The 11,463-nt window shown below is 37.0% G+C and overlaps 1 protein-coding gene and 1 long non-coding RNA gene across 4 annotated transcripts; one reads left to right on the forward strand and one right to left on the reverse strand.

Annotated features, from left to right (window-relative positions):
- The first annotated feature begins 2,964 nt into the window (after positions 1-2,964).
- Positions 2,965-6,026, forward strand: LOC107825624 (uncharacterized). Of its 3 annotated transcripts, none has more exons than XR_012706004.1 (5): positions 2,965-3,089; positions 3,406-3,520; positions 3,629-3,712; positions 5,427-5,590; positions 5,668-6,026. It is a non-coding gene; the product is annotated as an uncharacterized LOC107825624 (long non-coding RNA). The 3 variants fall into 3 exon arrangements; XR_012706005.1 differs by having other exon boundaries at positions 5,427-5,571; XR_012706003.1 differs by having other exon boundaries at positions 5,427-6,026.
- Positions 6,027-6,164: 138 nt separating this feature from the next.
- LOC107825623 (glutamine synthetase PR-2-like) lies at positions 6,165-11,070 on the reverse strand. Its single transcript, NM_001326154.1, is given in 12 exon segments — positions 6,165-6,570; positions 6,684-6,843; positions 6,938-6,975; positions 7,278-7,331; positions 7,439-7,513; positions 7,854-7,982; positions 8,523-8,610; positions 8,895-9,001; positions 9,317-9,365; positions 9,666-9,769; positions 9,874-9,913; positions 10,944-11,070. Coding segments are annotated over 12 exon segments (1,071 nt in total). The 5' UTR covers positions 11,018-11,070; the 3' UTR covers positions 6,165-6,417.
- Between the last annotated feature and the right edge of the window lie 393 nt (positions 11,071-11,463).

Here is an 11,463-nt window from a genome sequence, read left to right on the forward strand (position 1 = left end):
TGGCAATCGAGTGAATGATTCGAACTCGATCCTGTTTGCATAATAAATCTTGAACATAGAATATCGGTAAGGAGGAGAGCTTTCTTTGCAGGTCATTATACATGGGTTCATGTTTTGCGTCAGGGCTCGGGCCAACTATATAAGCATGGTTCGTTTTGACCGTTTGGCCCTTACAACATTTCCCGTTGAGACACTGTTTGTCATGAAATAACGAAGTAACTTCCTTTGCACCGAACTTGATAATCATCACAGATGCGTTCAATGATAAAGCCCCCCTGTGTACGAGGTTGATTTTAAAGAGGCCTCAGATACTCAGCAGTAGTATCGTTTTCGCTATATGGCTGGTATCGATCTCTGGTCGATTTTTACTTTTTCGTAATGGTCCTAGAAGTCAACTGGTCATCTTCGACTCTTATTTTGGATTGATATCGATTGTGCACATCGGTCCAAGTAATAGCTGGGTACTCGATCAGATTTTGCTTCAGCCACCGCGAAGCCCTCGAGCTCCGCTCATTTAGACCTTGAGTTTAAGCTTGAACAACCCAATCGTCTGTGACTGGTGGCAGATCCATTCGTTTCATTTGAAAACGAGCTACGAACTCCCTTAGCATCTCGTTATCCTTTTGCATTACCTTGAACATGTCTGACTTTCTGATTTCGACCTTTATGGCTCCGGCATGAGCTTTTACGAAACAATCTGCAAGCATAGCGAAAGAATCAATGGAGTTAGATGGTAAATTATGATACCATATCATTGCCCATTTTGACAGGATTTCACCGAATTTTTTTAATAATACAGATTCGATCTCATCATCTTCCAAATCATTGCCCTTGATGGCACACGTGTAAGAAGTGATGTGATCGTTGGGGTCGTTCGTTCCGTTATATTTGGGTATTCCGGGCATACAAAATTTTTTGGGGATTGATTTTGGGGATGCACTCGAGGGAAAAGGCTTTTGAATGAATTTTTTCGAATCTAGCCCTTTTATCATTGGTGGAGCCCCCGGGATCTGGTCGACCCTGGAATTATATGCTTCTACTTTTTTATCGTTGGCTTCGACTTGTTTTGTGAGTTCCTCGAGCAATTTAGTAATTTCGGGAGTAGTCCCCGATTCTTGCTCATTTGGCTTTCCTATGGCTGGTTCTGTTCTGTGGGTGACTTCTCGAAGCGGATTGGGCTCCGGCCTGCTTTGTACCTGAGTTTGGCTCTGCAACTGAGCTATCGCTATTTGCTAGGCTTGCAACATCTCGAAGATCATCCATAAGCTGACTCCGATCTCCTCCACGTTATGGGTGTCTCGAGCTACGGATCGAGTACCACCTTGAATGCTCATTTTCGGTTCGGAACGCTGATTTGCCTCTAGAGCTATTTGTGAATTGACATCCAATGATACTTCGGCTCGAATTTTGGGTGCTTCGATTCGAGCCTCAGCGCCTTCATCGAGTGGCCTTCCGGCCCCGGGTTCCAAGTTATTGGTTTCATCTTGAAGGCCGGCTTCGTGGTCGATAAGTAAAGCCATTGCTGATTTGAAGTTGCAAACTGGCGTGTACTTTAGGTTCATATCAAACGATCACTGTTACCCTTAGCCCCACGGTGAGCGCCAAACTGTTTACCGAAAAAATCGGATAACGTTAGATTTGTGGATGGTTCTAAGGATATGCGATACAATTTGATATAAATCGCGTAGATAAATGGAAATATGTGTATTGTTGACTGTAAGAACGAAAATAATAAGCAAAAATAATGAATCAGTAAAACAAACACAAGGGGATTACTATCAATATAAGAAGTGGTCTTTTTTATGTTCAGCCCCGTCTAGTTTACAAGGATTCCCCCTTTTATAGAAGAGGGTCATTACCAAAAAACAATAAAATAAAACATGTAGTGGAAGACCCATGATGACTTGTCTCTTCCTTGATTCCCGCCAAGATTCTCTTCTTGGTGTGGTTGCAACGGCTCTTGTCTGTGAGCTCGATACTAGCTCGAACTCGTTACTGGGTCGGGCCCTTCGGTCTTGGATCGAGTTCGACCTTCGAGATGGGCGTCACACATTTCTGACCTCGAAGCAGTGCCTTGCAGATCGATTCGGTCACGGGCTCGATAGGATTATCGAGCCGCCTCCTCGAGCGACCTTCGGGCTCGAGGTTCGTTAGTACCGACCTCAGAGCTCACTCCCAAAATCTCATTCCGATTTCTTAACACTCGAACTCGATCGAACGTAGGAAGGCTGACAGTTATTTCGACCGTATACATACATATTTTTTCCCATTGAAAAAGTATGGTGGTTATGGTTTCACGTACTGGCCGGCATTTGCAGCGTTATAACAAGGGTCGTCGCCAAGTTGTTGGGTATGCTATTTCCTATTTCTATATTTAATTAATTTAACTTTAAGCTTCTTATTTTACCGTTAATTGAGATGAACACAAATGGCTATTGATTGGTTTTAGACTATGAATTCTTCTATTTTGCTTCAAATATTTGTGGTTTAGTTCAAATTTGGGTGAGTATTAATGTAAATCATGCAAGATGTGCATTTAGAGCAACTGAGATTAGCAATATGTGTTTCTATAGGTGAATTTTGGAAGACTCTTTAAAAAGCTCGAATTTTGGAACTAGCCTCTCTAATGAGGTGTTAAGGCCGTCTACATTCGTCTTCCCCCGAGCCCTTTAGGCCGAGAGCCTTCTGGCACTCAGGGGTGGATGTAGACTTATCATCCGAACCAAGTAATTTTGGCTCTGATTCATATATTTGGTAAACATTCACGAAATAAGTATAAATAGAAGAGTTTGAATCTAATAAATTAGATGAGTTGGGGTAGAATTTCAAACTCGAATCCATTATATTCAAATCTTGGATTCACCTCTGCTGCCACTAGGTTCGTATTTATTAATATTTGTTTTTTCGACATCTTTATTAATGTAGACCATGGGTTTCTTTTTAACTAAAATTTTGGTTTGAGAGGTGGGAGGAAAGAGGGTGTAATGATTAATGAAGAGTTGACTTCCAGGATGAACAAAATGATAGACTTAATGGTCCATTTCACTTTGCAATTACTAGAACTTCTTCAAATTTCAGTCGTCGGTTCTGTAAGTGGGATGTTCTTTTATTTGTTTGCAAAATGGATTGATTTACAAATTAGAGTTTTTGAAATAATTACTTGTTTGCTGCTTCTCAATTTACTGGCGTCTGACAATTAAGTTTTGTATTTTTAGAATAGATCCCTTGTGGTCCGACCTGCCTTCCACGGACCCTGTGCATAGTAGGAGCTTAGTGCACCGCGCTTAAACTACATGCTAAAACTACATGCTTTACAATATTTCTTCAGATCAGAATGAGTTTAGAATTTGGTAACTTCATCTTTACGCTTATGTTGTCCTGAGATGAGTTTGATGTCTTCTGCAGGTGTATACCGTACAGATATAAAGATATTATTGACCTATCTATGGCGGATGAAGATGCGTTTGAAGTTCTTCTCATAAGTCCTCAGAGAAAAGGAAAAGGATTGTTGTTTCCAAAGGTAGCAAACAGATCTATGGTTTTCAAACTTAATGATGTTTTATTCTCTAAGCTCTATTAGATTGATTTGTTTGTTTTGTTTACAAATGCGTTGCTCTTGTTATGCCAGGGAGGTTGGGAAAAGGATGAAACAATTGAAGATGCAGCAAGACGCGAGACAATAGAGGAAGCTGGTGTTTGCGGTGATATTGAGGTTAGGTTTTAACACGACTGACGTGGATTCAGGATTTAGATTCAGTGGGTTCAATTTTTAAGATTTTTAGCATTGAACCCATTATATTTTTAAAGTTATGGGTTCATACCTACTATTTGTTGCAATTTTAATAAATTTTTATACATAAATTTATGTTCTGCGGTGAAAGTACTGGGTTCAGATGAACCCGCAGCCATCCTCTACATCCGCCCCTGAACGGCGATCCCTTTTAGTTAAGTGCTTACAAGCAAAACGGTATTTGGCTATATGGTTTGTGACAAGATATGAAAGAGTATTGGCTTTGGTTAAAGAGTTGATTGCTATGGACCTTTCAAATAGCTAATATACAATAATAACAAACACAGTATAATCTTATAAGTGGGGTTTGGGATATGTCAATAAGAATTAGATTATGAAGTCGAAAGCCTTTTGAAAGTTCTTTCATTTACAACTTTTCACTACTAATCCTGAATTTTTAGTTAGTTAGTTTCTTTTAAATACTACTCCATCCGTTTTAATTTATGTGAATATGTTTGATTGGACATGGAATTTAAGAAAAAATGAAGACTTTTGAAATTTGTGGTACTAAACAAATCAAAAAGGGGCCCAGAGTATTTGTGTGGTTATAAAAGTTTTTCATTAAGGGTAGAATTGTAAGTTTAAGCTAAATTGTTTCCAAATTTAAAAAGGGGTCATTCTTTTTTGAACGGACCAAAAAAGAAATAGGTGTAATTATGGCCAATATTTTGGCTAATGAAGTCTATCTCACATAAGTATAAGCATCTTTGTAAAATGTAGATTTTGTTGGCAATATTCTTTGGGACCCAAAAATATTGCATTGTGTGTTGGACATCATTTGCACAAGTTGTATCTCTTCTTTTACACCTAAGAAGCCATGACTTTTTTGCCTATAAAATGGAAGGCTATTAGTTCATTTTAGACACACCAACAAGACTTGTCTTCAATTCTTGTTTCTTCCTTTCTTCCTTTATTAAGAGTGTTTTGTATGAGAGTTAGTGTTGGGAAACACTTGTGTGAACCCTTTCTTTGGAGTGATCTTGTGAGGTTATTCTCTTAGGGTATTGGGATTAATTAGAGTGTTTACTCTAATTTTGTACTCTCTTTTGTACTCTTATTGTTATAGTAAATTGCTTCTCTCCGCTTGTGGACGTAGGTCACTTTGACCGAACCACGTTAAATTTGTGTTTTCTTTATCTACTTTAATTACCGTTGTTATCAACTTCAATTGTCTTTGTTATTGTCATTATACCGTTATTTGGCTAAATTTCGCACCATCCGAATTCCCGATCCAAATAATAGGTTTACATAAACTGGAACGGAGGAAGTATTTTCTTATTTGCCAAATCATTGCTTAGCAGTAACAAGTCAAATAAGTAGGCTTAGGGTGTAAAAAATCTTAAAAACCGGTATAGTGTTAACAAAGAACTATCAAGGGTTCAAATCCCTTTCTGTCCTTTTTGGCTAATTGAATAGGTTTTTTTCTTTAGTAGTTTCGTCCAACCTGCTATTCAAAAGAAAAGGAATGGCTCGGCTATGCCAGAAAAATAGATTAGATTATTTCTTTCCTTACAAGGGTTGAGGCGCTGCTTTTTTTCTTGTTGATCTTCAATCTTGTTGGCCTTGGTCTTGATAAAGCGTTAATGTCTACATTTAGGTCTTTATATGTAGTCCTAACGAGTCTCCTTGCTAACAGAGGAAAAATCAGTAACCTCCTCTCCACCTGTTAGAAGATCAATATCAACAGATAGAGGTGCTCACATCAGAAGCAGAATGAAGCCCGAAACACTTGAAAATCAACTGCCCTTTCCTGCTAGAGTTCCTGTCGTCTGTTACCAAAAGTAAACTTGTCTTGAACACGTATGTCCGACTTTTTGTCTTGATTCATAATCAAAATTTAAAGACACGCAATTCTTGATCTTTTTGTCTTGAAGCAGAAGTGAGTTGCTCTAGTGGTGAGCATCCTCCACTTCCAACCAAGAGGTTGTGAGTTCGAATCACCCCAAAAGCAAGGTAGCTAGTTCTTGGATGGAGGGAGCCGAGGGTCTATCGGAAACAGCCTCTCTACCCCAGGGTAGTGTAAGGTCTGCGTACACACTATCCTCCCCATACCCCACTAGTGAGATTATACTGGGTTATTGTTGTTGTTTTTTCATATCCACCCATAAACATAAACAAAAGTAATTAGCAACAAATCTCTTGTATATGTTTTGAGGACAATGAACCTGAATGTTGTCCTTTGTAAAGAAATTAATACAGAATATTAGCATTATATATGATCATATCTTGTTCTCATTTTGCTGAAATTGGAACCTTGTATTTCACTTACGTTTTTCACATGTATTCAGCCTTATTTTGGACGACTATGTGAAGGAATCCTTATAAACAACCAAAACTAAAACAGAAAATATGCATCTCACTAAGCAGTAGAATGAGTTAAACCCTTCCCTATTGTTATTAATAATAAGATTAACACTGTTATTTTACACCATTGCCAAATCACAGGCAATGACCTCAGCTTTGCTGAGTACAATACAAATGGAAACCAGGAAAACAGCAGAATATAACAAGATAGCTAACTGTATAAGGACATTGTGAGGAAAGGGTTGTTCCGAAATTCAATTCTTTCTCCAAATATTACACCCAAGAATTAATACTCATTGAATCCTCAAAAGACGACTACACACTCAAGGCTCGTATAGGATAGTGGTCTCAGCAATCATGGAAGTCACGACGTATGGATCCATATTCGAAGCAGGCCTCCTATCCTCGAAGTATCCCTTCCCTTCTCTCTCCGTGTCTCTTCCCACACGAATAGATGCACCACGGTTCGCAACTCCCTGAACAATCCACATGCATCAACATAAATGAGATACACGACATTTAACTTATATATACTGACAGTATAAAGAATTTTTACGCTATCAGTATAAAAGACTACAGTATCACGTACCCATTTGAATGTGTTGATGTCAGCTGTTTCGTGTCTTCCAGTGAGACGACGCTCGTTGCCTTCACCATATGCTGCAATATGCTCCTTGTGCCTCAGTCCAAGGTTCTCAATTGCCTTCTTAATGACTTCATAGCCTCCTTCATTCCTCATAGACTTTGTGCTGAAAAAAAACATTCCAAATTTTCAATCACTTAGAAATTGAGAAAAATATTAATTATGAGTTGAATATGAAATGTTAATATTTATTGCTCTACCTGTAGTTTGTGTGAGCTCCAGCACCATTCCAGTCACCCTAGAAGGGCAAAAAAAAAAAAAAAAGTATTTGAGGTTAGGATTTAGGCAATTGGACATGATTTGGTCGAAATTTGAATGGGGAATTAAAAACACAAGTATTTGTAGTTGAAATTGAAAAGGATGTTTGTTCCCTGGGTCACGGGTTCGAGCCGTGGAAACAGCCTCTTGCAGAAATGCAGGGTAAGGCTGCGTACAATAGACCCTTGTGGTCCAGCCCTTCCCCGGACCTTGCATATAGCGGGAGCTTAGTGCACCAGGCTGCCTTATTTGATCTCTACGAATACAAAATAGTGAGCTTACCGGAATAGGTTTGGGGTCAAATGAGACCACAACTCCAGCAATCTCAGTAATCCTCTGTTTAAACAACAAAAATCAATAAGTGAATATAAGTTAAAATCCACATAGTAAGAGAAATGAATTTGAAATTGAGGCTAAAATTATCAACTACTTAGCTACATTACCTCAAGAATGTAACGAGCTGCCCACAATTCATCAGCTGCTGAAATGCCAACTGAAGGTCCAACTTGAAATTCCCACTGCATCACATCATGTCGAAACAAAGCAAACTAGGGTTCAGACGAATCTAAGGCAGATTCTGTAGGTTCAATTGAACTAGTTGCTTTCGCTTGAATTATATAATACATATAATAATATCATACTCGTTCTGAGCCCACTGACTCTATATTCTGGATTCGCCTAAGCTAATAAAGATGTAAAAGGAATAGGCTGGGCAGATTCTGTAGGTTCAATTGAACTAGTTGCTTTCGCTTGAATTATATAATACATATAATAATATCATACTCGTTCTGAGCCCACTGACTCTATATTCTGGATTCGCCTAAGCTAATAAAGATGTAAAAGGAATAGGCTGTATACCTGTCCGGGCATCACTTCTCCATTGATACCACTGATGTTAATCCCAGCATAGAGACATGCCTTATAATGAGAGTCAACGATATCGCGTCCAAAAGCCTTTCCAGCTCCAATTCCGCAATAGTATGGTCCCTAAATTCAATCTTAAAATTAGTCAGATAACATTCATCAGCCGTTAGAGAAGGAAAATTTCATAATCATAAATAATCATGTGATTTTCTAGTCTTAGGAAGTTGCTTGAAACAAGGGGGAATTATTCACTTTTTTTTAAGTCATTATTTTAACGTTACTTGATAGCATTGTTGAGAAAAGCAATATTAGCATAGACATAGACATCACTGCAGAAATAAGAGGAGAGGATATAAAAGCAAGAAAAAGGTATTGGTTGAAGAACTAAAAATGCTACACCTTTTTTCCCTATTATTCTCTTTTTCCATGTGAACATAACTCTGATTAGGTACTAAGAAACCAAACAAAGAACAAATGCCTGTAAACTATATTGATCGGATCCTCCAAAAATGTTGTTGCATTCGTGTTGGAGGATCTGATACGGGTGCGGCCTAATTTTGAAGGATCCGAGCAACATAGTCTGAACTATTAAAAAATAAAAAAAATAAAAAAAGGAAAGGAAAACTGCAATCTTAAATGGGAAAAAGGTGCAAACAAATTTACCTGTGGTCCAGGAAAACCACCAAGAGGCCATCCAAGAGGCCAATTGATATCTTTTTGCAACAAGGTGTATTCTTGCTCAAGACCATACCTAATTTACACAATTTATCAAACAGTTAGAAAATTTCCAAAATCATAGGGGGAAAGTTTTTGGAGGGGAGCCTTGGTGTAACCGGTAAAGTTGTTGATATGTGATCAGGAGGTCACGGGTTCTAGCGGTAGAAACAGCCTCTTACAGAAATGCAAGGCATAGACCCTTGTGGTCCGGCCCTTCCCGGACCGCGCGCATAACGGGAGTTTAATGTACCGGACTGCCCTTTTATATAGGGAAAAAGTTTCTACTATGAAAACTAAATAGGATATATGTCAATATACCAGGGTTCCTCAACAACAACATCAGGGTGGCTGAAAATCTTGGCAGCACTGTGCCTTTTGTTTGTTGGAATGGGTTCACCAGCTGGGGTGTAACAATCACAAATGACCTAAAATAAACAGAGGAAAAAAAAAAGACAAAAAAAAGGTCAAACATATGATTACATAGTCCAAATAATAGTACTGAACTAAAGAACAATGGAAGAGAATGCAAGATTTAATGACATGTATCAAGGAAAGGATTTTACTATACACATTGAATGTGCAAAGAATTTCTATACTATCAGTGTAGTTTAGCATGTTGTAATAGATAATCTGCCTTAATTTTTAAGTACCAATTACACTTTCTCTTGACGGTTACATATAATTATTTTTTATATTGTCAGTATATAATAATTAAAATCAAAGGTAAATGTGCAACTCACCAAGATATTGTTGCCCCTTCTGAATGGATCCTTGAAAATTGCTTGAGGACTGTATCAAAATTATAATAAGTGACATTTAGATAATTGTTCCTTGTAAAGGACATAAAAATTACTCCAATCTGTTAAAATTTATGTGTTTTAGTTTGATTGGGCACAAAGTTTAAGAAAGACTTTTAAATCTTATAGTCTTAAACTAAACATGTGTATAATATACCAAAATGTCTTTAAAATGTGGTCTTAAATATGTCATGCGAAAAGTTGGAGTTAAAAAATTACAAGAGACTTTCTTTTTTTAAATAGACTAAAAAGGAATGTAAGACACATAAATTGAAGACTACAGAAAACTTACTATAGGATCACTTCACTGTCTTCTCCAGGAGCTTGTCCTGTGCTAGAACCATCATAATTCCATTTGGGAAGCTTTGAAGGATCATCAACAGGTCCAGAAAGTGTCTTTATATAAAAACATATAGCAGTAATTTAGCAATCTTATGTATTAAAAAGAAAAAAGGATTATGTTATCTAAAATAAATAAAAACAAATAGAAGATTTTATACTCTGGCTTTGCTCCTGACGTCCATTCCTGATCCACCAATCCTGATTATAAACAAAGAAGATATACCAAGAACTAGATTAACATCAAAATTTACATTATAGTAATTGAAAAACAACATATTACCATAGAAGCAAAGGATTCCATTATACATATAAGTTCTTGATTACCATGTAGTATTATAGTACTGAAAATTTAGTTCAATAGCAACATACCCAGTGTGATCCAACAAGTTCAATACTTACTTTCCTCTGTGTCCGTTCTACCTCCTGTCAGTGGCGGAGCCACCTTATAGGAAGGGGTGTCAAATGACACCCCTTTGCGGAAAAAATACATTGTGTAGCTAGGTAAAAAAATAAATTATATGTATATATACTATGTATTGACTCCCCTTAATTTCTTGGGTATGTTTACTTTTATATATTTTGACCCTTAACAAAAATTTTGGCTCCCCCACTGGGTTCAAGATTCTAATAGTTTTAAGTTACTGGATTCTAACTTAATAATTTATACAAATTCAATGAATTTTTTAAGACAAATGCATGGTTTGAACCAAATCTATTGGGTTCGCCCGAACCCGCTCCCAGCACTCTAGCTCCGCCCCTGCTTGGGAGAGTGGGGTGTACGAAAAACTTACCTCTGCCTTGCGTAAGATAGAGAGGCTATTTCCGATACATCTTCGGCTCAAGAAAAACTTTTAAGTCAATGGGTGCAAAATACTAATGTACATATTACTTCTCTGTGACAATGAGTGTGAATTTTGAAAAATATAAATATTTTTAATATTTATTCAAAGTGAAGCTGAACATGGCACTGTGGACATTGGCCATTGCCAATGGCTACTAAGAACAAACAAAGGAAAACTAATGTACACTTCCTATCTTAGGAGAGAAAAATGGAAGCAAATAAAAGCACAACAAAAATAATGAAATAAGATATCTTGGATAAGCAAAACTACAAAAAAACAGTAAAGATCAAGAAAAATGGATGTAATGAATTAACGTATGTATTACAGAACTAACCATATGGATTAAAATTGGTTATGTCTACTGCGAAAAGTATTACAGAACTAACCATATGTATTCAGCAATAATTTTCTGAGTGGAGTCAGAGAGATTGAGATTAACGAGATCTGAAAGATGAGCCATATTGGAAAATAAGAGTTCTGAAATTGGCTGAGTTCGTATATGAGAGAATAAAAATGTGTATAAGCAAAGGTGAAGATGTAGAGAAGCAGTTTGCTCTGTTTTTATAGGCAGCTTTGAGAGTGTTGGTTGTATAAAACTATTCATATTATTACTTACTCCTATTCAACTTCTAATTAATATGTGAAAAATAAAACTTCTAATTAATAAAAAATCTGCCCGTCCCAATTTTTTTAAAAAAAATTAAGTTCAGAATATGAGAGGCTACTTTTTGGTCAACTTGTTTTCTCAATTGAAATCAGATAGCAGGCTCGTTAAATAGGGAGTAGTACAACAGACGGAACCAGAAACTTTTATAAGAGAATTCAAAATTTTAAGTATATTGCACTTAAAATTAGAATTTGCAGCCTAAAATCATTTTTAAACCGCCTTTATTACTACAATGAAAG

This window comes from Nicotiana tabacum, chromosome 23 (assembly GCF_000715075.1).
Source record: "Nicotiana tabacum cultivar K326 chromosome 23, ASM71507v2, whole genome shotgun sequence".
NCBI classification, from domain to species: Eukaryota; Viridiplantae; Streptophyta; class Magnoliopsida; order Solanales; family Solanaceae; genus Nicotiana; species Nicotiana tabacum.